Here is a 26,986-nt window from a genome sequence, read left to right on the forward strand (position 1 = left end):
TGCAATATTATAACTCTAATATTAAGTTTGTTTATGCAAAAACGTTGTTACGCACTAAGAGCATTTTGTTTTTTGGTAGATTTGCCTAAAGACCAAGAATTTTGAAACTTTAGGACGTGTGTAGCATTGCCAAAGCGTGTGGTGAACGAAACAAACGTTTCGTTGATGGAATATGTTTTGCTTGCTTTTAAAATACCTCTATGCAATGCCTTGATAACTATTTTAGTTCAGAAAGAATGATATTTCCAACAAACATGTGTGAAAAGCTAGTTTAACATATCACGAAAACCAGGGAAATCCCGTTTCGCCCGTCCGTGAGGTGGTTTAAGTGTCTACCAATTAGTGTAGAGAAAAATGTGCATTCATAGAAATCGGCAATTACTGGCAGTCAGTCAGTTTATTTCCGCGAATTGAAATAAAATAAAGTAATGTGCATATTTTGTGTACAGCGGGTGATGCTGACTATAGGACACAAAAATCCTTTATCAACCGCCAGCACCACTGATTTCTAGGAAGCAGATATTACGCTAGTTTCAAAAGAAAACAAACACAATAATTCCAAAATGAGGCACAGAAAAAAAAGTACAAGAAATAATTGGAAAAAAATAAAGAAAGCATCATAATTGCTGAAATAAAGCACAGTAATTTAGAAAAAAAAAAAAAGCACAAATAATTGCATTGGGAAACACGATGTAACACTTAAACTGGGAAAATGTAATCTGCTCGCTTAGTGCCCAACTTCGCGTTCCTCCTTTTTTACACTCTCGGTTACTGTTCGGTGTGCACAAAAACTATACTATTTTCGAATGTTTTTTAAACTGTGCACTTCGCTGTGTCCGATATATAATGTACAGATTCAAATACGCCAATAGACGACCAACAATTATTCGTATTTTAGTCGACAGGAACTACTGAATTAAACATCGATGGTCAGAAAAAAACAACTGAATATCTTTTAAAAAAGTGGTCGTACGCGGCTTGTCGTGTACCCATATAATTTGTCTTTTTGCGCCATTGTGTGTTTTTTTGCCTTTTCCCCCCTTTTTCTTTAATCATTCACCGAAAGCGTCTTTTTTCCTTTTTCTTCAATGATAAAAAACGAACAGATCAAAGGTCCCACATCTACACAGACCGAAACATCCATGTCTTGTCATAATGTTTGATTCGCTACGATAGATGACTCTACATATTGACCAACGGCCGTCATCGCTTGACCCTTTGTTTTGGCTCTGGAAGGCTGTTGTAGCGAACACAGTTTTTGCATGCCGCCACTATGCTGATTCGCGAAAAGCGGGTCATGTTCAATGGAATATTTGAAAGTCATCCGCCATGTTAATTTAAAATTTGTTAACTGCATGTTGTAGAGCGTTAAATTTCCGTTCTCTTGATATTGGTTAATATTGGCACCTATTACCACAACGCTGAGCAGAATTATTTGAATTAGGAAAGTTTTTCGCATGCCGCCATTATGCTGAATCGCAAAAAGATTTTTTTTTATTCGCTATTTTGCTGATTGGTATAGCTGCGAAAAGGTTTGTTTAATATGATTTGAGTTTTTTTCTAATCCAAAAAACAGAACTTTTTGGTAAATGCCTGTTGTACCCTGTAAAATATGGCAAATTGGCAAAATTATTCTGCCAGAATGAGGGTGGTCTTTACTTAGTCAACCCGGTGATTGACATTGAAGCTATCGTCGATCGTCGGATATTTCTTCAGGCAGCGAAGTTATGCAACCAGCTGGTTATACTCCAATACATGTTTCTGACAGTGACCCTTCTGGTGTAGATTGTGAATATGCTGGTAGTTCTTGGAACCGGTTGTTTTTTTTTAGCACGTCAAAGTGGACCGTTCCTAAAGCGCATTTTAGTTGCAATTTTTTTGCTGAAAGGTATGTTGTCCGTTACGTAAAATGATTTTTAAAAAACGATCAAGTCTGTAATTTTTCGTGGTAATGTTATGAAGATAAGCCCAATGTTTTCTAATACTTGTAAAAACAGGTCCTTTCTTATTTTACATCTCACTGTTAACACAGGCCAGATTGGTATTATTTGCGAAGACGAGAGCAACGTTTCTGATATGTTAGTGCATTAGCTAATTTTAATTGCTTGGATTATCGGTAAATTTTTGCAAAAGCATATCCATTTTTGCCAATCTGGAACACAGGGGATGTAAAAACTAAAAAAAACTGTTCTGGTATAACACTATGATATCATATGTTAGGGCCAGATCGGAAAATTCATAATTTGCGATCACCAGTGGAAGTGACTATTCGAAAAAAGTAGTTTTTTGGGGAGTGGGTGACTCAAGGGGCAAGGCAAGGGCCCTTTGGTGCCACAAAAACACAATCTTAATTTTTTAACATAATCACTTGTAGGAATGAAAAATTTTAAAAGTAATAGCAATCGAGGGTGTGACATGCACACTTAAATTTTATGCAACACTTTTACTCACATTAAGAAACCCACTCGCACTGATGCGAAAGCGATTGCGGCTTTGTCCATGTTGCGACAATGGAAGCAATGTTGCGACAATGGAAACCTTTCATAAGTACATGTCGAAAAGCAGATGCTTTATAAGTTTTAAAAGAGGAGAGGGGTGTGCCACCCCCCCACCCCTAGAATGCTTTTGCAAAAAAAAACAATCTGAGGAGCAAGCACAGAATGTTACCCTGAATATGGAGCCTTAAAACAAACATCCACAAAAATAAAGGTTAGGTAGCGAAGTGTTTTGCTACATGGCAAATAAGTCCACCCTCCCAGCTAAACCCGGTAATTAGCACATGTCATGTTTGTCCCATTTCAAACTACTTTAACATTGGTTTTGCGATTGACCGAATTCGTCTGTAATAACAGCAAATCCTTTGCATGTAGTTTGACAGACACTTTTGGGAGTTTATGGGGTGTTATTACAGATAAGTAAGGTTAATCCCATAACCAAATAGCCAATCTTTTTTATGCAATTAGTAGTATAAATGGTACACACAACAGAGGTGCTAATTTACACTTAAAAACGTTGTTACTACAAAGTTGTGTTTTCTCTCTTTTGTAGCAGAGTTCATCTCAAAGCATGAGAATTTATGTGTATGGTGCTAAAGATGCATACACTGGAGAAGTTGTGAGATTCTGTTTGCTTGATGCAGACCTTTTTAACAATCTCAGAATAAATGTGACAGTTAACAGTGATTTCACATCAAAAACATGATAAAACCTATACAATTTTTAAATAATTGTACAATTCATTTCACAGCATCGGTTTACACAATAAAATAGGCAAAAAACATGAATCTCTTTGAAGTAATAGCATCATCTCTTATCACTCATACTGTGCTTGCCATATTATAAGAGAAACATTGGGCTGTGTGAGCTGTACATCAAAGTCAAATAGTATTTTTCTTAAAGGATATAGGCTTAAGTTTAAAATACACAATTCCTTTGACCGGATAAGATAAAACTACCAAATACTATTCAAACGACACAAAGATGCATTTTTACTTTATTCTTATTGATATCATACCTAAAATTGTTGTTTGACATACATATATTTTCAGTTGTCACTCGAATTACCAAACATCTGAGGATGAACTACGGAAAGATCTAAAGTACTTTTTCTTAAATCCTTGTGAGAAATACAAAACAAGAAAACGTAAACCATATAAACTGGGTATTCAAATTTGCAAAATCGCAATGATTACAATTCAGGTTTGTATAAAGTATGTCACATAGAAGTTCTTTTGTTAAATTCATGACAGGAATAGAAACATTCAAATGCAATTTATGTACTTTTTGGGGAAGTAAATTAATTTGTTTTTTGTTTATTGGCAACTCTGTCTGTTGTATTTCACATAGTCGGTTGTTTATTAGGGGTTGGAGGAAAATTTCTCTTTTAAAATGGCAACCAAATTCAAAAAACTTGGTATTGTTGATTCCATTATCAATTCCAAAAAAATAAGTACTAGGGCACTTCAAGTTTGTTTCTTTAGATCACTTTATCGCTGAGGATTTGTAAATATTATTGCGTAAGAAGAGCCTTTAGGTATTCATAATAATGCCTGACCTTATCAGTAACAAAATTATTGAGATGACATGTTGTCCTGTGGCACTTGATACAGCTGTGCTCTGTTTTTTTCTAATTTATTTGGAATATTTTGCGTTTGTGATTATTATTAGCATTTTTTTGATGCAGTTGATCATGTTTGGGCAATCCAACCAGCATATTGTCAGCTTTATGAATGATAATATACAAGGAATAAAACATATCGTTCTACCCACTAATTCTGAAATTTATACTACAGAAGAACTTTCACACCAGATAAATTACATTCAAAAACAGGTCAGATTGCAATTTAAACATTTTATAAAAAAAATTGGTTGTATGTTTTTATAAAATCTACAAATTCATTTGAATTTATCTGGTATTTATGGTGGCATATCAGGTACCAAAAATTTTTTCCTAGCACTAAAATAGAGAGCAACTTGCAAAACTAGGAATTGTACACTTGGCAAATGTCAGCAAAATAGCAGTGAAGCACATGTTAGCTGTGTTTCAGTATCACTACAAACTAACCCGTTACAAAATGCTTGCAGGTACCAAGTAGAAGCCAAAACTAAAGTTTATTACTGTATCACTGATTCATGCAATTTAGTATGTTTAGAATAATTGTTTAAATAGTACAAAGTGTTACAAGAAATGAGAAAAATTAAATTTGTACAACAGCAGATTCAAAATCCATTTAAATTTTACAATGCTTACTAAAATTGGGCAAGAAAATTCAGTTATTCCAGCATTGTAAGTTCATTTTAGTTACGTTCTAAAAAAGCAACTTTTCTGCATTTTATGGCAAAACTCCATTATGTTGTCTTCAAAAACATTTCCTGCTTTACCGTACACTGATAATGCAGGAGCACACAAATATTTTCTGATATCAACTGGACGAAGAAACAAATAATTGGGCATTTCCCACTCATTCAGATCTAATGAGTCCATCGAGACTCCATTTTGGTCGCATTAAGTTCCACCCATTCCTTTTAGTGAAATTAACCATTTAAGAATGTTTGTGGCCAACATCTTGCTAACATTTTCTTTACAGCAGGTTGTTCAAAAACAGAGTCAGTAGATGCAAAATCACTTAATCCAGCTGTGCTGTAAACCTCACTTGATGCCTGTTAATTTTTAGATGTGTATATTGTATTCAGGTTGAGAGTTGTATATTCAAAAAAGCAGCACATACTTTGCACTACATGTCTTGAATGAAAAATTATCACACATATGCAGTAATAGCTTGTCATGCTGACAAACCAATCCTTTCAGTTATGCCCATACATGAAGACATTCTGTTTGTGAAATGCACATAGCTCTTAAATATGTAACATTTTGCAGTTTCACACAGTGCCATTATAATTTTACAACAAAAAGAAAATGCATATTTAATTGCAATGCTGGTGTTGTTGTTGTGTCTTACATACTGTTGTTTAGTTTGACACTCTGCAAAATACCTCCTTGGGTATTTATGGATATGCAGCTACAGAATTTGATGATCACTGTAAAAAAAATTCTAGTGGAAAAAATAATTACATATGTTTTTGCCTGCATGAGTATACAGACATCAGTTTGAAGACCTATTCATTCAAATTTGATCCAAAGGCAAAGCAAAAGTAAGCTTGGACAATAAAAAAGTTAATGCAAGTGTAATTAACAGTGTTGATTTAGGTTCTGTGCATTCCTGGAACCTTGGTCGAATGGTTCCACTAAAAATGAAAGTAATGTCATACCTTTAATAAATGGAACATTGTTACACTTGCATTATGGAGGGTAAGTTCCAGTAGACACATTTAAATAATGTAATAGGTGAAATTTCACTTCGATAAGTGTATATCTTGTTATCCTTTGATTGAAATATAACAACAAGATGCTCTTGTTTAATGTTAACAAATCCCCTTTTTCTAGAATAATCTCAATTAAACTCCATTTTGCTGTTCAAACTGCATTGTTACAATCATTGAGGAATCCAAATTTACCGGACTGTTACAAAGTTGAAACTGCAGTATGTCCCATTAGGTTGCTTGCTGTATGTATGTTTACTGTAATTTATACCCTTTTTTTAGATTTTGTTTGACAATTCTTTGCATAGTGGCAAGATCAGCAGGTCCCTAAATACAACATTCACACGAGTAGAGTGCAACAACAAAATTTATCACAATTGGTTTAGCAGTCAGCTTGTTTGTGATTTTGTGTTTGATTGCTCGATAATCTTGATCTGTACAATTTCTATTTTGTTATGCAGCAGGTCAATGTATAGAGCTGGAAGATTATGCTTGGTATGCTCCGTTTCCTCCTCCAATGAGTTTTAATTTAATTTTTTTTTTTATTTGTAGTGCTTTGAAAAATGCTTAATGACAAAATATGAAACAAAATTAACTTTGTGGGACAAAATGGAATTTTTTAATGGTTGGTTTTTTTTGATTATTGTAAGTGACCTACTTACAATTGCTGGGTCTGTCTCCAAAATTGTGATTGATTTTAAGGTGACATGTTTTAGTTTCATCAATGAATAAAAAACTCCAGGTTTATTGATGCAGTTTCTTTTGTTTACAGTGGGTAGGTGTCCTGGATTACAATTCATGTAGTTTATTCCTTGGCCTTGGTTGTCTGTGTGTTTGGATAGGTGTGTTACGATATGTTGGATATTTTCACCAATACAACGTAATAAACCCTTTTCATATTTGCTAAAACACCGTCATAATCCTTGCTACAACTTTGCAGATTCTTGTCCTTACCCTCAAACGTTCTGTGCCACATGTTCTTCGTTTTATGGTATGTGCTTCTATTCTTTACCTTGGGTTTTTGTTTTGCGGATGGGTAGTTCTTGGTCCTTATCATCACAAGTTTCGAAAGTAAGTAAATTGTATTTCTTGTTTTCTTTCTTGTACAAGGTAATCTGTTTTTTTTATAGTCCGGTTGTTACATCAGAGGCTCTGTTTTCCTTGATAAATGGTGATGACATGTTCATGACATACGAGGAAATGCCTCATGATAAGCCAATACCTTGGGTGTTTTCCCAGATCTACTTGTACACCTTCATCTCACTCTTCATATATATAGTACTGAGCTTATTTATCGCTGTAATTATGGAAACTTATGAAACTATTAAGGTGTGTGATACAATGTATATGAAAATTTAACAACTTCGATAAAAGAAACTTTTTCAATGACAGGCATGCCAAACACGTGGATTTCCACCACAAACAGTGTTACAGAAGTTTATGGATGGTAATAGTGTTTTAATCCCTAATGATGAAACTTCCCCCATTAATGAGGATTCATATTTCTGCTGTTGCTCAAACTACAATTAATAATGAGCAGTTCTTGCAAATTCATTTTAATGTGATTATTGCTTTTGAGTAAACTTTACATGTAACAAATATTGCCGCCACCATCAATTAAAAAATTACAATTTACAATCCTTTGTTGTAATAAAGGGTTGTCTGTGAAGAATTGCTTTTTACGTTCTCTTCCAATAGACATGAAGAAAGCTGCATTAATAAACATGTTATTACCAAATACGTTCACTCATCAAGTATTTACCTACCGAAGAAACTTGTGGGAATAGTGCAATGGCTAGTGGTAATGCCAAACCAAATGATGCAGTAGCAAAAAATACTTGTGATGGTAGATACAGTTTTGGGTATCTTCGAAACCACTTCTGTCTGTTATGAATAAGAAAGTGTTAATCAATCTTGCAGGGGGACAGGGACAGATTTACCTTTCCAAGATTGCCATGCAAATTGGTGGTATCAATAAAATTGGTGCAGGAAGAAAGGCCCTTGTGGCAGCAGTTTCTTTTAAAGCCTTTCTTGCAGCTATTTGGGAAACCCCTACAACAACACCATCCTCATCAAATACCTCAATGCCAGTAGATAGTTCTGAGTGTCTCATAAGTACAACATTACAAATGCTTGCTGTGGCTAAATAAGATACATTATGGTTAGTTATTGCAACATCCTGGTTTATTAACATAACTTTGTAATTTACCAACTGCTGGAAATGGAATGAATCTTTGAACAAGCTTTTGAGTTGTTTTACTCAAAGTGGTAGACTTTTTTAAAAAAACATTTAAACCTAGTGCAATTCCAACAGCTGATGTAACAGCACCACAGTATCCAAAAACAATATCTTGTGTTGACACTTCCTGTGAAATGTCTTATTACTCAATGATTAAATGAAAAATACATTAGTTACCTGAGAGGCATTTCTGTTGTAGTAATTAACACATGCGTTATGACTCTGATTCAGCCATTGCCAAAATGCTGTGGTCAGCAGTGTCTGGTTGGGCAGCAGCATACCAACCACAATTGGCGATCCAAATGGGACAAACCCAGACATTCTAAACGGCATTGGAATTTTCTGTCCACTGTCTGGATGAATTATAGCCTGAAGTATAAATATTGTCATCTATATATTCTTTACATCGCATAAATTTGAATTATTCAACCTTCTGTCTTTATGGCGCAAGTAATCCTAAGTCGTTTGTTTGATGTTGTTCTTGATATATATATTTCATCTGTATTTACAGACATGATCGGTATCGCTAAAAACACAAACAAAGTTGTTTAAAAGCCAAATACAGGCGAAATATATTTGTCATGAACAGCGTCAAACAAACGACTTAGGATTACTTGCAGGACCTGTTGTGGAATTGTATTATTTTTTGCCCTACAGTGAACCCAATAAAATGCCGTTTGATGTTGTGACTTGCGGAACTACTGCGCATGTCAGCATGTAATGATTGGCTTCTGGCGTTATTTGTGTTTTCGTTTGTATTGACACACATGAACTGTATGTGTCAAGAATACATTAGTTATTTAGCGACGAGGACAGAATTTCTGATCATGGAGATAATGTCGCCAAAAAAAGACAAACGGAAGCGATGATGGTTATTCTGAGGGAGCCTCGCTCGGGTGAAGGACTGACGGAAAGATACGCCCCATGTTTCACCTTTTCATTTGGCTTCAGAGCTGCGAGTTGACTACTGGTTCCAGTTTTGCCCGTTCACCAAAGTCCATTTGGTAATGGTGATTTGAATCAATCTTCAACTGTGCAAGATGCTTTTTGATTTGAAACGATAGATATCAACGAGCTCACAATAGCTAAATACGCAGACATCCACTTCAGAGTACAGGCTGGAGTAAACCATTGGGAAAAAAAGCAAAGTGGATTCGAGGACTATGCAGTCACTTGAAGGAAATGTTATTGGTGTAAGAAACCAAATTGCGTTTCCAGTTGTATAGCATCAGCCAAGCCCAAGATGGAGTTCCAACTTCTATCAACGATCGGTCGCTGGCAATAGAACTTGAAACATGGAGAACGATTGATTTTCCAAAGCAACGTCGCAATGTCAGTCTGCAATCAGATACAACTTGTACATTCACTATGATGGGCACATTCACTTTTGCTGCGAGTTGCGCAGATTTCGGAAAGGTTTTAACGTCTGCGTTAAAGTTCTGTACGGCAAATAAAATTTACACGCTGGAGAGGTACTAAAAGTCGCAACCACTAATGAACTGCAAGATATATCACTGTATACTTAGATTGTGGCATGTTGTGCAGTGAATTTCCAGAACTATCTACTAGATTATGAATTGGAGATAAAATTTAAAGACAACACAAAGGCAGTTTTATGCGTTCAGTTCTGTTCGATATGCGTAATTTCTCCCAGGTTCCGGGATCACGAAAGTTCGACGATTGGGGAACTCTGAAAGAAGCTTGCTCCGAGCACACATTCAGGTGTTTTATTGCAGAACGTATTGCCTTGTGGATAATATTAACTCTTTTCTTGAATCTGTGAAGTTTTACTGTAGCAGAACCGCTCTGTCGTCTCGCAAAGAAAGAAATTTCTTGGAAATGAGATAAACGTTCTTTCTATCAACTAGAGGAATTACTATCCGGAGACCAGGTGTTGGGTCATTTAAATACATTTATTCCTGTTGGAATTGTATGTGACACATTTTCCTGGCGGCAGAGAGAGGCCAACTGCCAATGATGGGTAGTTGAACGATTCATTTTTCTGCAAAATCCAGTTCCAATTTTTGTTGCTTTATGTCCCCACGGGGTGGCTAAACCATTTTTCTAGTGACTAATTTTGATAAAAATTTGTTGATCTGGGTTGGATCTTTCATAAAAACACGAATGATTGGCCACTTAAACATTCATAAAAACACGAAAATTTGGCCACTTATTTTTCCACAAATACAGCCTGAATTTTGTGCTACATTTTCACCATAATTTTCAGCAGCACCCACTAGCAAGTAACTACCTGATTGAAATAGCCCAAAACCCCACTAAAACTGCCCAAATACCCTAATTTCGCCTTGACAACAGCACACGCATGTGCTCTCATTTAACCGAAAAATTGAGCCCCATGCATTGCTGGTTTGTTATGTGACGTACTCATTCCATTGTGACAAAGGTCTACACGGTGGGCATTTCCCGACACCGAAACTTATTTTCAAAGAAATACCAATATGCGTCCTTTAGTCAAACTCGTTTATGCATTGAAGTTCTTTGTTTGAAGGAACAATATTCCAGATAACGGATCACAAACCACTGATGTCTTAGCTCAAGTTTCAGTACACCAGCGAACACAAAAAGCCAACTTCCACGAGGTGATAATGTAACTTTTGACGGAAAGGAGAGGACGTCGATATTATTTCTGCAATTGAAACAGTGGGAATGGGGGTACAAATGGACTCGTCAGAATTTCGAGAGATCCAATAATTCAGTATATGCAAGAATTAACTTGCCAGAACAGTAGTGTACTAACCAAACATTGATAGAAACATTATGCACGAATGTGGCTCAATGGAGTCGTGTTATGGCGACCATGGTATAAGCTCCAGCAAATTTTTAGGAAGGCTTAACGAAAGAGCCCGCCAAGCCGCCCATGAAGTTCCAGCAGTAGCGGATAAGCAAGTTTTTAAACCTAAGGCAAATACTAACAATAATCCAGCCCATGATATCCAAAAGCAGTCGTAAGAAGTTAAACTTGTCGTTCGCCGGAAATACGACTATAGCGACCCAAGATAGGTCCCCTGGTCGTCAAACGTTGCGGAAATCGGAAGGTTTTGGGTTCAAGTCATTCCTCAAGGCCGGTTCGGCGATAACATGTTAACCGACTTCGACCCAAATTCGCGTCATAACGAGCCAACTAGCAGATCACCGGACATCATGTGATGTATCCAAAGTGTCAGGTCGTGGCGATATGCGCGACATTGTCGCACCAGCGACTATCACTGATAATGATAATACTCGAACATCTGTGACGCAGGAGTTGTCTTCTGAGGCCTCCCGAATTCTATGCTTGTTAGTGTTTGTGACTTAAGAATACAACACAACCTATTAATCTTCAAAGTGAACACATTTGTCCTACATAGGTAACTAAAAAATTCACCAAATCAATCTCCTTACCTGTTTAATTTTTTGGGCTTTCCACAACTCATCATTGGTAACAGCTGTTTCATTTTTGCCTTGCTTGTGTTTCTCCACGAGAGTAATGGCATCTTCCAGTCTCTTACTTGTCGTAAACAAGGTTGTTGGATCAATAACATTCAAAAAATGAAAAAATCTTCCAGAAAACCTTTTCTAAAATCAATTTTTATTAATTTTGTACAGGGCCACAGGCCCCAAGCTAAACCCCAAATCATTTCAAATGGCGGAATTTTAGCATAAGCACCGCCATTTAAAATTTTTTAAAGGGTGTGAAAGTGTGGTTATTTTCCCGCCACGAAGGAAGGACTTTACGGTCAAGTGTTCGTCTCCGCAGTTGCTTTGTTAATCCGTCGCCCTCGCTGCATTTCTGCGGCGATGACCCCTTTCGAAACAATCGTTTACTGTGCCGTTGATCAATAACTCGTCCACAACAGGTTTTTTTTCAAAACACGACCTCATAGGTTATTTATTTCTGTTACAGTTTCTTCACAGACGCTGCACGTTGTAAAAAAAATATATAACTGAAAGAGTATTTTAATTTTCGTCTGTTGTACCGCAAAAAACAACGATGTATATTTAGAGGAGCAAAACCACGCCCTGCTCCATTGCAGATTTGTTTTTAATCGGCGAAGTTTAAAAACGATCCACACGCAATACTTAACACTCGTCGAGGATACAGATACAGTCGCATTGTTTCATAATATTAGGGTTTATTTTTGCGGTTTTGGACAGGCGCACATATACACAAGCAACTAAAAAGTATTGTGTTTTCGCGGACGTAAGTTGTTCGATATTTCGCGTGAACTGTTTTTTAAAGCCGAATTTACACGGCAAATGTCTGAAAAAAATTTTAACCGCAAATAACGGTTTTACTAATTAGGTACCGAAACGGTTTCGGTGAAACCAGAAACATCCTTTATATTTTTCTTGGTCCGCCACTGTCTGTAGGGATGTGCCGGGATTTGGCCGTATCTGAATATCAACAGTAAATTGATGCAATGTACTTTTTTAAACAGGTTTTGGAATCGTGCATTGTCGATAGGATTTATGCAAGAAAATCAGTAGCTTTAAACAAACACTATCGAAATCAGTCAATAAATAAGGACACTGCTACGGCAAAAAAATATAGTTCTTTGCAGTGAAACAATTGATTTTACCAGGGAGACGAACCCGAAATTTTATACCGGTTTGAGCCGAGTCTAAAGCGGTTATTCGTTAGGGACATCACAAACAGTTTAAAATAGCACTAGAACACGATTGACTGACATTCATTTTATGAAGTTCTTGTGGTGTGTGCAAAAACCATCAAAGTTTTGTAGATACTTCGAATTTAAAACAAGCAATTAAGCGGGGAGCATTGCTACAGAGCAGGTGACATTGCTACTAATAATGAAATGTCTGTTTTTAATGCTGTTGCAATGACATGCAGTTTCCCTGTGCGTACATTCACAATTTGTTTAAGTGTAAAGCAAGTCAATAATATTAAGCATATACTTCCTAAAGTTTGACTAAAGACAAAGTACAACCACAAAAACTCCCATTCAAGTGTTCCATAACATTGCACAAGCCCCCATTAAATTGTGAGATAATACAAACTTTTAATAACCTGAACCGGAACTGAATCCATACAAACAATTAGTTCGAATCACTGGTTTTTAAGACCAATAAGCAAATTGAAGACTTCATTAAATATTTTTCATTTAACCACATTTAAATATTTGCCCAAGACAAGTTAAATAGATAGAACTAATAAGAACCCTCAAACAGCCTTATGGGCACAAAGATCAATTCCTGTTTAAAATCACTTACCACCGGGCAAAAAAAATATATATATAAAATAAGTGTTCAAATGTTGAGTTGTATATATTGCACTACAAACAGGACTACCACTTTATTGCAAAAATTGTATTTTGCCTAACTTTGGAGGACATTGTGCGAATTATGGTGATTACCTTTTTTGGGAGGCGAACAGCAATAATTTATGTAATTTTTATAGTTTTCTTTGGCTGGTTCGTCCAAAAGCGCAATATAACTAATAATCTGTATATAATTACCTCAAAATAAGCACATTTGTGTTTTCTAAAACACAGCTGACAAAAAAACACAAATCTAAACGAAATTATCAGTTATCACTGCATGAATGACATAACAAGTTGCATTGGGGAATCAGTGTGCAAGGTTTGAAACATATGTTACATTGCCTTTTTGGATCTGCAAGGTTCCTTTTAACTTACAAATAAACTACTAACTGCACAGTGTCAGGCACAAACATCTTTGGGCAATCCGGACAAACTGAGTTGTACTACACATTAAAAATATCACTAATTTTACAAAGACTATGAAAAGAATTAGCCTACACTAAACTATGCTTTGCTTACATTTCACAGTGGGAAAACCAGTAAATCCAGTAAGCCTACGTTACAAATAAATCCACTAAAATATTAATCAACAGAAAAACAGCACACCTGGTCATACATGGAACCTCCAATCACAAATTCTTTTTCTCGTGACATTGCTATGATTTACAGCAGGTAGATGTGGGCTTCCAAATTATGGTTGTCGTAGCGTTTAGGCTGCAGATTTAGCAAAGCTGCCTTGTGCTCGTGGGGCTATGTGCAACCAAACCACCCTCATTCTGGCAGAATTCTGGCAGAATAATTTTGCAAATTTGCCACATTTTGCAAGGTACAACAGGCATTTACTCAAAAATTGGTTTCATTTGGATTAGAATCAAATTACAGAGATGAGCAAGCAGTTCAAACCTCAAAAAACATTTAAACAAATTTTTTTGCAGCTGCATCAATCAAAAAAATCGCGAATCAAAAAAATCGCTTGGTTTTGCGATTCAGCATAATGGCGGCATGCAAAAAACTTCCCTAATACAAAGAATTCTGCTTGGCGTTCTTGCAATAGGTGCCAATATTGACCAATATCACGAAAACGGAAATTTAATGCTCTACCACATGCAATTAACAAATTTGAAATTAAGGTGCCGGATGACCTTCAAATCGCCATTCGAAGACGACCCGCTTTTTGCGAATCAGCAGCATAATGGCGTAATGTCGGCATGCGAAAAACTTCCCTATTAAAACAATTCTGCTCGGCGTTCTTGCAATAGGTGCCAATATTGACCAATATCACGAGAACGGAAATTTAATGCTCTACCACATGCAATTAACAAATTTGAAATTAAGGTGCCGGATGACCTTCAAATCGCCATTCGAAGACGACCCGCTTTTTGCGAATCAGCAGCATAATGGCGTAATGTCGGCATGCGAAAAACTTCCCTATTAAAACAATTCTGCTCGGCGTTCTTGCAATAGGTGCCAATATTGACCAATATCACGAGAACGGAAATTTAATGCTCTACCACATGCAATTAACAAATTTGAAATTAAGGTGCCGGATGACCTTCAAATCGCCATTCGAAGACGACCCGCTTTTTGCGAATCAGCAGCATAATGGCGTAATGTCGGCATGCGAAAAACTTCCCTATTAAAACAATTCTGCTCGGCGTTCTTGCAATAGGTGCCAATATTGACCAATATCACGAGAACGGAAATTTAACGCTCTACCACATGCAATTAACAAATTTGAAATTAAGGTGCCGGATGACCTTCAAATCGCCATTCGAAGACGACCCGCTTTTTGCGAATCAGCAGCATAATGGCGTAATGTCGGCATGCGAAAAACTTCCCTATTAAAACAATTCTGCTCGGCGTTCTTGCAATAGGTGCCAATATTGACCAATATCACGAGAACGGAAATTTAATGCTCTACCACATGCAATTAACAAATTTGAAATTAAGGTGCCGGATGACCTTCAAATCGCCATTCGAAGACGACCCGCTTTTTGCGAATCAGCAGCATAATGGCGTAATGTCGGCATGCGAAAAACTTCCCTATTAAAACAATTCTGCTCGGCGTTCTTGCAATAGGTGCCAATATTGACCAATATCACGAGAACGGAAATTTAATGCTCTACCACATGCAATTAACAAATTTGAAATTAAGGTGCCGGATGACCTTCAAATCGCCATTCGAAGACGACCCGCTTTTTGCGAATCAGCAGCATAATGGCGTAATGTCGGCATGCGAAAAACTTCCCTATTAAAACAATTCTGCTCGGCGTTCTTGCAATAGGTGCCAATATTGACCAATATCACGAGAACGGAAATTTAACGCTCTACCACATGCAATTAACAAATTTGAAATTAAGGTGCCGGATGACCTTCAAATCGCCATTCGAAGACGACCCGCTTTTTGCGAATCAGCAGCATAATGGCGTAATGTCGGCATGCGAAAAACTTCCCTATTAAAACAATTCTGCTCGGCGTTCTTGCAATAGGTGCCAATATTGACCAATATCACGAGAACGGAAATTTAATGCTCTACCACATGCAATTAACAAATTTGAAATTAAGGTGCCGGATGACCTTCAAATCGCCATTCGAAGACGACCCGCTTTTTGCGAATCAGCAGCATAATGGCGTAATGTCGGCATGCGAAAAACTTCCCTATTAAAACAATTCTGCTCGGCGTTCTTGCAATAGGTGCCAATATTGACCAATATCACGAGAACGGAAATTTAATGCTCTACCACATGCAATTAACAAATTTGAAATTAAGGTGCCGGATGACCTTCAAATCGCCATTCGAAGACGACCCGCTTTTTGCGAATCAGCAGCATAATGGCGTAATGTCGGCATGCGAAAAACTTCCCTATTAAAACAATTCTGCTCGGCGTTCTTGCAATAGGTGCCAATATTGACCAATATCACGAGAACGGAAATTTAATGCTCTACCACATGCAATTAACAAATTTGAAATTAAGGTGCCGGATGACCTTCAAATCGCCATTCGAAGACGACCCGCTTTTTGCGAATCAGCAGCATAATGGCGTAATGTCGGCATGCGAAAAACTTCCCTATTAAAACAATTCTGCTCGGCGTTCTTGCAATAGGTGCCAATATTGACCAATATCACGAGAACGGAAATTTAATGCTCTACCACATGCAATTAACAAATTTGAAATTAAGGTGCCGGATGACCTTCAAATCGCCATTCGAAGACGACCCGCTTTTTGCGAATCAGCAGCATAATGGCGTAATGTCGGCATGCGAAAAACTTCCCTATTAAAACAATTCTGCTCGGCGTTCTTGCAATAGGTGCCAATATTGACCAATATCACGAGAACGGAAATTTAACGCTCTACCACATGCAATTAACAAATTTGAAATTAAGGTGCCGGATGACCTTCAAATCGCCATTCGAAGACGACCCGCTTTTTGCGAATCAGCAGCATAATGGCGTAATGTCGGCATGCGAAAAACTTCCCTATTAAAACAATTCTGCTCGGCGTTCTTGCAATAGGTGCCAATATTGACCAATATCACGAGAACGGAAATTTAATGCTCTACCACATGCAATTAACAAATTTGAAATTAAGGTGCCGGATGACCTTCAAATCGCCATTCGAAGACGACCCGCTTTTTGCGAATCAGCAGCATAATGGCGTAATGTCGGCATGCGAAAAACTTCCCTATTAAAACAATTCTGCTCGGCGTTCTTGCAATAGGTGCCAATATTGACCAATATCACGAGAACGGAAATTTAATGCTCTACCACATGCAATTAACAAATTTGAAATTAAGGTGCCGGATGACCTTCAAATCGCCATTCGAAGACGACCCGCTTTTTGCGAATCAGCAGCATAATGGCGTAATGTCGGCATGCGAAAAACTTCCCTATTAAAACAATTCTGCTCGGCGTTCTTGCAATAGGTGCCAATATTGACCAATATCACGAGAACGGAAATTTAATGCTCTACCACATGCAATTAACAAATTTGAAATTAAGGTGCCGGATGACCTTCAAATCGCCATTCGAAGACGACCCGCTTTTTGCGAATCAGCAGCATAATGGCGTAATGTCGGCATGCGAAAAACTTCCCTATTAAAACAATTCTGCTCGGCGTTCTTGCAATAGGTGCCAATATTGACCAATATCACGAGAACGGAAATTTAATGCTCTACCACATGCAATTAACAAATTTGAAATTAAGGTGCCGGATGACCTTCAAATCGCCATTCGAAGACGACCCGCTTTTTGCGAATCAGCAGCATAATGGCGTAATGTCGGCATGCGAAAAACTTCCCTATTAAAACAATTCTGCTCGGCGTTCTTGCAATAGGTGCCAATATTGACCAATATCACGAGAACGGAAATTTAATGCTCTACCACATGCAATTAACAAATTTGAAATTAAGGTGCCGGATGACCTTCAAATCGCCATTCGAAGACGACCCGCTTTTTGCGAATCAGCAGCATAATGGCGTAATGTCGGCATGCGAAAAACTTCCCTATTAAAACAATTCTGCTCGGCGTTCTTGCAATAGGTGCCAATATTGACCAATATCACGAGAACGGAAATTTAACGCTCTACCACATGCAATTAACAAATTTGAAATTAAGGTGCCGGATGACCTTCAAATCGCCATTCGAAGACGACCCGCTTTTTGCGAATCAGCAGCATAATGGCGTAATGTCGGCATGCGAAAAACTTCCCTATTAAAACAATTCTGCTCGGCGTTCTTGCAATAGGTGCCAATATTGACCAATATCACGAGAACGGAAATTTAATGCTCTACCACATGCAATTAACAAATTTGAAATTAAGGTGCCGGATGACCTTCAAATCGCCATTCGAAGACGACCCGCTTTTTGCGAATCAGCAGCATAATGGCGTAATGTCGGCATGCGAAAAACTTCCCTATTAAAACAATTCTGCTCGGCGTTCTTGCAATAGGTGCCAATATTGACCAATATCACGAGAACGGAAATTTAATGCTCTACCACATGCAATTAACAAATTTGAAATTAAGGTGCCGGATGACCTTCAAATCGCCATTCGAAGACGACCCGCTTTTTGCGAATCAGCAGCATAATGGCGTAATGTCGGCATGCGAAAAACTTCCCTATTAAAACAATTCTGCTCGGCGTTCTTGCAATAGGTGCCAATATTGACCAATATCACGAGAACGGAAATTTAATGCTCTACCACATGCAATTAACAAATTTGAAATTAAGGTGCCGGATGACCTTCAAATCGCCATTCGAAGACGACCCGCTTTTTGCGAATCAGCAGCATAATGGCGTAATGTCGGCATGCGAAAAACTTCCCTATTAAAACAATTCTGCTCGGCGTTCTTGCAATAGGTGCCAATATTGACCAATATCACGAGAACGGAAATTTAACGCTCTACCACATGCAATTAACAAATTTGAAATTAAGGTGCCGGATGACCTTCAAATCGCCATTCGAAGACGACCCGCTTTTTGCGAATCAGCAGCATAATGGCGTAATGTCGGCATGCGAAAAACTTCCCTATTAAAACAATTCTGCTCGGCGTTCTTGCAATAGGTGCCAATATTGACCAATATCACGAGAACGGAAATTTAATGCTCTACCACATGCAATTAACAAATTTGAAATTAAGGTGCCGGATGACCTTCAAATCGCCATTCGAAGACGACCCGCTTTTTGCGAATCAGCAGCATAATGGCGTAATGTCGGCATGCGAAAAACTTCCCTATTAAAACAATTCTGCTCGGCGTTCTTGCAATAGGTGCCAATATTGACCAATATCACGAGAACGGAAATTTAACGCTCTACCACATGCAATTAACAAATTTGAAATTAAGGTGCCGGATGACCTTCAAATCGCCATTCGAAGACGACCCGCTTTTTGCGAATCAGCAGCATAATGGCGTAATGTCGGCATGCGAAAAACTTCCCTATTAAAACAATTCTGCTCGGCGTTCTTGCAATAGGTGCCAATATTGACCAATATCACGAGAACGGAAATTTAATGCTCTACCACATGCAATTAACAAATTTGAAATTAAGGTGCCGGATGACCTTCAAATCGCCATTCGAAGACGACCCGCTTTTTGCGAATCAGCAGCATAATGGCGTAATGTCGGCATGCGAAAAACTTCCCTATTAAAACAATTCTGCTCGGCGTTCTTGCAATAGGTGCCAATATTGACCAATATCACGAGAACGGAAATTTAATGCTCTACCACATGCAATTAACAAATTTGAAATTAAGGTGCCGGATGACCTTCAAATCGCCATTCGAAGACGACCCGCTTTTTGCGAATCAGCAGCATAATGGCGTAATGTCGGCATGCGAAAAACTTCCCTATTAAAACAATTCTGCTCGGCGTTCTTGCAATAGGTGCCAATATTGACCAATATCACGAGAACGGAAATTTAATGCTCTACCACATGCAATTAACAAATTTGAAATTAAGGTGCCGGATGACCTTCAAATCGCCATTCGAAGACGACCCGCTTTTTGCGAATCAGCAGCATAATGGCGTAATGTCGGCATGCGAAAAACTTCCCTATTAAAACAATTCTGCTCGGCGTTCTTGCAATAGGTGCCAATATTGACCAATATCACGAGAACGGAAATTTAATGCTCTACCACATGCAATTAACAAATTTGAAATTAAGGTGCCGGATGACCTTCAAATCGCCATTCGAAGACGACCCGCTTTTTGCGAATCAGCAGCATAATGGCGTAATGTCGGCATGCGAAAAACTTCCCTATTAAAACAATTCTGCTCGGCGTTCTTGCAATAGGTGCCAATATTGACCAATATCACGAGAACGGAAATTTAATGCTCTACCACATGCAATTAACAAATTTGAAATTAAGGTGCCGGATGACCTTCAAATCGCCATTCGAAGACGACCCGCTTTTTGCGAATCAGCAGCATAATGGCGTAATGTCGGCATGCGAAAAACTTCCCTATTAAAACAATTCTGCTCGGCGTTCTTGCAATAGGTGCCAATATTGACCAATATCACGAGAACGGAAATTTAATGCTCTACCACATGCAATTAACAAATTTGAAATTAAGGTGCCGGATGACCTTCAAATCGCCATTCGAAGACGACCCGCTTTTTGCGAATCAGCAGCATAATGGCGTAATGTCGGCATGCGAAAAACTTCCCTATTAAAACAATTCTGCTCGGCGTTCTTGCAATAGGTGCCAATATTGACCAATATCACGAGAACGGAAATTTAATGCTCTACCACATGCAATTAACAAATTTGAAATTAAGGTGCCGGATGACCTTCAAATCGCCATTCGAAGACGACCCGCTTTTTGCGAATCAGCAGCATAATGGCGTAATGTCGGCATGCGAAAAACTTCCCTATTAAAACAATTCTGCTCGGCGTTCTTGCAATAGGTGCCAATATTGACCAATATCACGAGAACGGAAATTTAACGCTCTACCACATGCAATTAACAAATTTGAAATTAAGGTGCCGGATGACCTTCAAATCGCCATTCGAAGACGACCCGCTTTTTGCGAATCAGCAGCATAATGGCGTAATGTCGGCATGCGAAAAACTTCCCTATTAAAACAATTCTGCTCGGCGTTCTTGCAATAGGTGCCAATATTGACCAATATCACGAGAACGGAAATTTAATGCTCTACCACATGCAATTAACAAATTTGAAATTAAGGTGCCGGATGACCTTCAAATCGCCATTCGAAGACGACCCGCTTTTTGCGAATCAGCAGCATAATGGCGTAATGTCGGCATGCGAAAAACTTCCCTATTAAAACAATTCTGCTCGGCGTTCTTGCAATAGGTGCCAATATTGACCAATATCACGAGAACGGAAATTTAACGCTCTACCACATGCAATTAACAAATTTGAAATTAAGGTGCCGGATGACCTTCAAATCGCCATTCGAAGACGACCCGCTTTTTGCGAATCAGCAGCATAATGGCGTAATGTCGGCATGCGAAAAACTTCCCTATTAAAACAATTCTGCTCGGCGTTCTTGCAATAGGTGCCAATATTGACCAATATCACGAGAACGGAAATTTAATGCTCTACCACATGCAATTAACAAATTTGAAATTAAGGTGCCGGATGACCTTCAAATCGCCATTCGAAGACGACCCGCTTTTTGCGAATCAGCAGCATAATGGCGTAATGTCGGCATGCGAAAAACTTCCCTATTAAAACAATTCTGCTCGGCGTTCTTGCAATAGGTGCCAATATTGACCAATATCACGAGAACGGAAATTTAATGCTCTACCACATGCAATTAACAAATTTGAAATTAAGGTGCCGGATGACCTTCAAATCGCCATTCGAAGACGACCCGCTTTTTGCGAATCAGCAGCATAATGGCGTAATGTCGGCATGCGAAAAACTTCCCTATTAAAACAATTCTGCTCGGCGTTCTTGCAATAGGTGCCAATATTGACCAATATCACGAGAACGGAAATTTAATGCTCTACCACATGCAATTAACAAATTTGAAATTAAGGTGCCGGATGACCTTCAAATCGCCATTCGAAGACGACCCGCTTTTTGCGAATCAGCAGCATAATGGCGTAATGTCGGCATGCGAAAAACTTCCCTATTAAAACAATTCTGCTCGGCGTTCTTGCAATAGGTGCCAATATTGACCAATATCACGAGAACGGAAATTTAATGCTCTACCACATGCAATTAACAAATTTGAAATTAAGGTGCCGGATGACCTTCAAATCGCCATTCGAAGACGACCCGCTTTTTGCGAATCAGCAGCATAATGGCGTAATGTCGGCATGCGAAAAACTTCCCTATTAAAACAATTCTGCTCGGCGTTCTTGCAATAGGTGCCAATATTGACCAATATCACGAGAACGGAAATTTAACGCTCTACCACATGCAATTAACAAATTTGAAATTAAGGTGCCGGATGACCTTCAAATCGCCATTCGAAGACGACCCGCTTTTTGCGAATCAGCAGCATAATGGCGTAATGTCGGCATGCGAAAAACTTCCCTATTAAAACAATTCTGCTCGGCGTTCTTGCAATAGGTGCCAATATTGACCAATATCACGAGAACGGAAATTTAATGCTCTACCACATGCAATTAACAAATTTGAAATTAAGGTGCCGGATGACCTTCAAATCGCCATTCGAAGACGACCCGCTTTTTGCGAATCAGCAGCATAATGGCGTAATGTCGGCATGCGAAAAACTTCCCTATTAAAACAATTCTGCTCGGCGTTCTTGCAATAGGTGCCAATATTGACCAATATCACGAGAACGGAAATTTAATGCTCTACCACATGCAATTAACAAATTTGAAATTAAGGTGCCGGATGACCTTCAAATCGCCATTCGAAGACGACCCGCTTTTTGCGAATCAGCAGCATAATGGCGTAATGTCGGCATGCGAAAAACTTCCCTATTAAAACAATTCTGCTCGGCGTTCTTGCAATAGGTGCCAATATTGACCAATATCACGAGAACGGAAATTTAATGCTCTACCACATGCAATTAACAAATTTGAAATTAAGGTGCCGGATGACCTTCAAATCGCCATTCGAAGACGACCCGCTTTTTGCGAATCAGCAGCATAATGGCGTAATGTCGGCATGCGAAAAACTTCCCTATTAAAACAATTCTGCTCGGCGTTCTTGCAATAGGTGCCAATATTGACCAATATCACGAGAACGGAAATTTAATGCTCTACCACATGCAATTAACAAATTTGAAATTAAGGTGCCGGATGACCTTCAAATCGCCATTCGAAGACGACCCGCTTTTTGCGAATCAGCAGCATAATGGCGTAATGTCGGCATGCGAAAAACTTCCCTATTAAAACAATTCTGCTCGGCGTTCTTGCAATAGGTGCCAATATTGACCAATATCACGAGAACGGAAATTTAATGCTCTACCACATGCAATTAACAAATTTGAAATTAAGGTGCCGGATGACCTTCAAATCGCCATTCGAAGACGACCCGCTTTTTGCGAATCAGCAGCATAATGGCGTAATGTCGGCATGCGAAAAACTTCCCTATTAAAACAATTCTGCTCGGCGTTCTTGCAATAGGTGCCAATATTGACCAATATCACGAGAACGGAAATTTAATGCTCTACCACATGCAATTAACAAATTTGAAATTAAGGTGCCGGATGACCTTCAAATCGCCATTCGAAGACGACCCGCTTTTTGCGAATCAGCAGCATAATGGCGTAATGTCGGCATGCGAAAAACTTCCCTATTAAAACAATTCTGCTCGGCGTTCTTGCAATAGGTGCCAATATTGACCAATATCACGAGAACGGAAATTTAATGCTCTACCACATGCAATTAACAAATTTGAAATTAAGGTGCCGGATGACCTTCAAATCGCCATTCGAAGACGACCCGCTTTTTGCGAATCAGCAGCATAATGGCGTAATGTCGGCATGCGAAAAACTTCCCTATTAAAACAATTCTGCTCGGCGTTCTTGCAATAGGTGCCAATATTGACCAATATCACGAGAACGGAAATTTAACGCTCTACCACATGCAATTAACAAATTTGAAATTAAGGTGCCGGATGACCTTCAAATCGCCATTCGAAGACGACCCGCTTTTTGCGAATCAGCAGCATAATGGCGTAATGTCGGCATGCGAAAAACTTCCCTATTAAAACAATTCTGCTCGGCGTTCTTGCAATAGGTGCCAATATTGACCAATATCACGAGAACGGAAATTTAATGCTCTACCACATGCAATTAACAAATTTGAAATTAAGGTGCCGGATGACCTTCAAATCGCCATTCGAAGACGACCCGCTTTTTGCGAATCAGCAGCATAATGGCGTAATGTCGGCATGCGAAAAACTTCCCTATTAAAACAATTCTGCTCGGCGTTCTTGCAATAGGTGCCAATATTGACCAATATCACGAGAACGGAAATTTAATGCTCTACCACATGCAATTAACAAATTTGAAATTAAGGTGCCGGATGACCTTCAAATCGCCATTCGAAGACGACCCGCTTTTTGCGAATCAGCAGCATAATGGCGTAATGTCGGCATGCGAAAAACTTCCCTATTAAAACAATTCTGCTCGGCGTTCTTGCAATAGGTGCCAATATTGACCAATATCACGAGAACGGAAATTTAATGCTCTACCACATGCAATTAACAAATTTGAAATTAAGGTGCCGGATGACCTTCAAATCGCCATTCGAAGACGACCCGCTTTTTGCGAATCAGCAGCATAATGGCGTAATGTCGGCATGCGAAAAACTTCCCTATTAAAACAATTCTGCTCGGCGTTCTTGCAATAGGTGCCAATAAAAGTTTCAATTTTGTGCTTCATCCCCTTGAACATTTTGATGGTTTTTCAACTAAACTTTTCAGAGCACCCTGCACCAAACGTCTGACTGACTGAGAAGACCAAAAATTTGCACTAAAACTGCACCTAACACGCTGAAAATCGCCCTGGCTACACCACGTGACTTCTTGCTCATTAAACAGAAAATTGACCCCAATGCATCACCGGTTGCCTTGTGACGAAACTGAGACTCTCTATGACGCAGGAGTACAAGACGGGCATTCCCCGCGGGCAAAACTATTTTAATAGAATTGCTAATATGCGGTCTTTAGTCCTATTTTGATAAAATAAAGTTTGGTCCTGGCATTGAAATTCGTTTTGGTCGAAGATTGCCTTTCTTTCTGTTTGTCCCTTATGACGCAATGACTTTGATGTGGACATATTTCACGCGTTATCGTTTGACTGTACTGTTGCATTCTATTAGGATTTGATCTCAGAAACCGAAGGGTTTATCAACTCGTATGGATTCGTGGTACCTAACATGAAAATTTTATTAACCCCTCTCCTATTATCTCCTGACTCCCCTACCAATGACACATTTGCAGGAATTTGTCAGGTGTAGTATGAACTACACTACATTTTCAATTTTCTTTTCCCTCAAAAGTAACCATCACAATTCAACTTTTCCTTTTTTTTCGAACTGAATACGACCTGCACAGAAAATAGAGCATAATTTTTTACAGTATTTTGTCACAGAAATCAATTATGCAACACATGTCACAGGATAAACAGTAAATACATATGTTTGTGTGTATTGGAAAAAATAGTATTTACCGTTATATATGTCACATATCTCTAAAATTTGTTGCCATTTTATCCAAAGAGCACATGAAAAAGAAATGTAGAAAGCAATCCATCATCTAAACATGTAGCAAAAATGTTTTGTATTTGTTTACACCAAGGGTGTACAAACTGCAGTCCGCAAATCAACATTTTGTAGCATGTCGAAGGCTGCTACGTGGCCCGGCCCCGGAAGTCAACAAATACAATTTTTTACAAATAAAGTTGTGTATTATTGCCAAGTTTGCTGATATGTGCAAATATACATGATTGAACACATGTTGTACTTGCATACTGCCAAAGTTATAAATTTAGAAGGCTTATTGGTCAATATGGTCAAATTTGGTCAATATTGGCACCTATTGCAAGAACGCCGAGCAGAATTGTTTTAATAGGGAAGTTTTTCGCATGCCGACATTACGCCATTATGCTGCTGATTCGCAAAAAGCGGGTCGTCTTCGATGGGCGATTTGAAGGTCATCCTGCACCTTAATTTCAAATTTGTTAATTGCATGTGGTAGAGCATTAAATTTCCGTTCTCGTGATATTAGTCAATATTGGCACCTATTGCAAGAACGCCGAGCAGAATTGTTTTAATAGGGAAGTTTTTCGCATGCCGACATTACGCCATTATGCTGCTGATTCGCAAAAAGCGGGTCGTCTTCGATGGGCGATTTGAAGGTCATCCGGCACCTTAATTTCAAATTTGTTAATTGCATGTGGTAGAGCATTAAATTTCCGTTCTCGTGATATTAGTCAATATTGACACCTATTGCAAGAACGCCGAGCAGAATTGTTTTAATAGGGAAGTTTTTCGCATGCCGACATTACGCCATTATGCTGCTGATTCGCAAAAAGCGGGTCGTCTTCGAATGGCGATTTGAAGGTCATCCGGCACCTTAATTTCAAATTTGTCAATTGCATGTGGTAGAGCATTAAATTTCCGTTCTCGTGATGTTGGTCAATATTGGCACCTATTGCAAGAACGCCGAGCAGAATTGTTTTAATAGGGAAGTTTTTCGCATGCCGACATTACGCCATTATGCTGCTGATTCGTAAAAAGCGGGTCGTCTTCGATGGGCGATTTAAAGGTCATCCGGCACCTTAATTTCAAATTTGTTAATTGCATGTGGTAGAGCATTAAATTTCCGTTCTCGTGATATTGGTCAATATTGGCACCTATTGCAAGAACGCCAAGCAGAATTCTTTGTATTAGGGAAGTTTTTTGCATGCCGCCATTATGCTGAATCGCAAAACCAAGCGATTTTTTTGATTCGCGATTTTTTTGATTGATGCAGCTGCAAAAAAATTTGTTTAAATGTTTTTTGAGGTTTGAACTGCTTGCTCATCTCTGTAATTTGATTCTGATCCAAATGAAACCAATTTTTGAGTAAATGCCTGTTGTACCTTGCAAAATGTGGCAAATTTGCAAAATTATTCTGCCAGAATTCTGCCAGAATGAGGGTGGTGCAACCAAATGGAAACTCCGCTGAAAGTGCGCCGTTACGCATGAGT

The 26,986-nt window shown here is 38.6% G+C and overlaps 2 protein-coding genes across 2 annotated transcripts; one reads left to right on the forward strand and one right to left on the reverse strand.

The window, feature by feature from the left end:
• The first annotated feature begins 1,660 nt into the window (after nucleotides 1-1,660).
• LOC145915190 (mucolipin-3-like) lies at nucleotides 1,661-7,349 on the forward strand. Its single transcript, XM_083002713.1, has 12 exons — nucleotides 1,661-1,888; nucleotides 3,548-3,698; nucleotides 4,183-4,329; nucleotides 5,473-5,651; nucleotides 5,707-5,808; nucleotides 5,944-6,040; nucleotides 6,102-6,314; nucleotides 6,372-6,521; nucleotides 6,592-6,699; nucleotides 6,760-6,890; nucleotides 6,950-7,148; nucleotides 7,212-7,349. The coding sequence occupies exons 1-12, from the start codon at nucleotides 1,728-1,730 to the stop codon at nucleotides 7,347-7,349; spliced, it is 1,776 nt and encodes a 591-aa protein (XP_082858839.1). The 5' UTR covers nucleotides 1,661-1,727.
• A 10-nt stretch (nucleotides 7,350-7,359) lies between these two features.
• Nucleotides 7,360-14,104, reverse strand: LOC145915205 (sideroflexin-5-like). The gene is made up of 7 exons (XM_083002715.1): nucleotides 13,947-14,104; nucleotides 11,461-11,634; nucleotides 8,236-8,427; nucleotides 8,029-8,185; nucleotides 7,760-7,961; nucleotides 7,586-7,703; nucleotides 7,360-7,529 (listed from the first exon to the last, which is right to left on the reverse strand). The coding sequence occupies exons 1-7, from the start codon at nucleotides 13,992-13,994 to the stop codon at nucleotides 7,452-7,454; spliced, it is 969 nt and encodes a 322-aa protein (XP_082858841.1). The 5' UTR covers nucleotides 13,995-14,104; the 3' UTR covers nucleotides 7,360-7,451.
• Between the last annotated feature and the right edge of the window lie 12,882 nt (nucleotides 14,105-26,986).

Source organism: Ascidia mentula, chromosome 1, assembly GCF_947561715.1.
Source record: "Ascidia mentula chromosome 1, kaAscMent1.1, whole genome shotgun sequence".
Taxonomy (NCBI): Eukaryota; Metazoa; Chordata; class Ascidiacea; order Phlebobranchia; family Ascidiidae; genus Ascidia; species Ascidia mentula.

Bases quoted from the DNA above. Each gene is read 5' to 3' on its own strand.
- LOC145915190 (XM_083002713.1), top strand. From the start codon at position 1,728: ATGCAACCAGCTGGTTATACTCCAATACATGTTTCTGACAGTGACCCT. The intron at 3,699-4,182 runs GTTTGTATAAAG...TTTTTGATGCAG, and splicing joins TCGCAATGATTACAATTCAG to TTGATCATGTTTGGGCAATC. The intron at 7,149-7,211 runs GTGTGTGATACA...TTTCAATGACAG, and splicing joins AAACTTATGAAACTATTAAG to GCATGCCAAACACGTGGATT.
- LOC145915205 (XM_083002715.1), bottom strand. From the start codon at position 13,994: ATGTCACGAGAAAAAGAATTTGTGATTGGAGGTTCCATGTATGACCAG. The intron at 7,962-8,028 runs GTAAATTACAAA...TATCTTATTTAG, and splicing joins CATTCCATTTCCAGCAGTTG to CCACAGCAAGCATTTGTAAT. The intron at 7,704-7,759 runs GTAAATCTGTCC...TATTCATAACAG, and splicing joins TGCATGGCAATCTTGGAAAG to ACAGAAGTGGTTTCGAAGAT.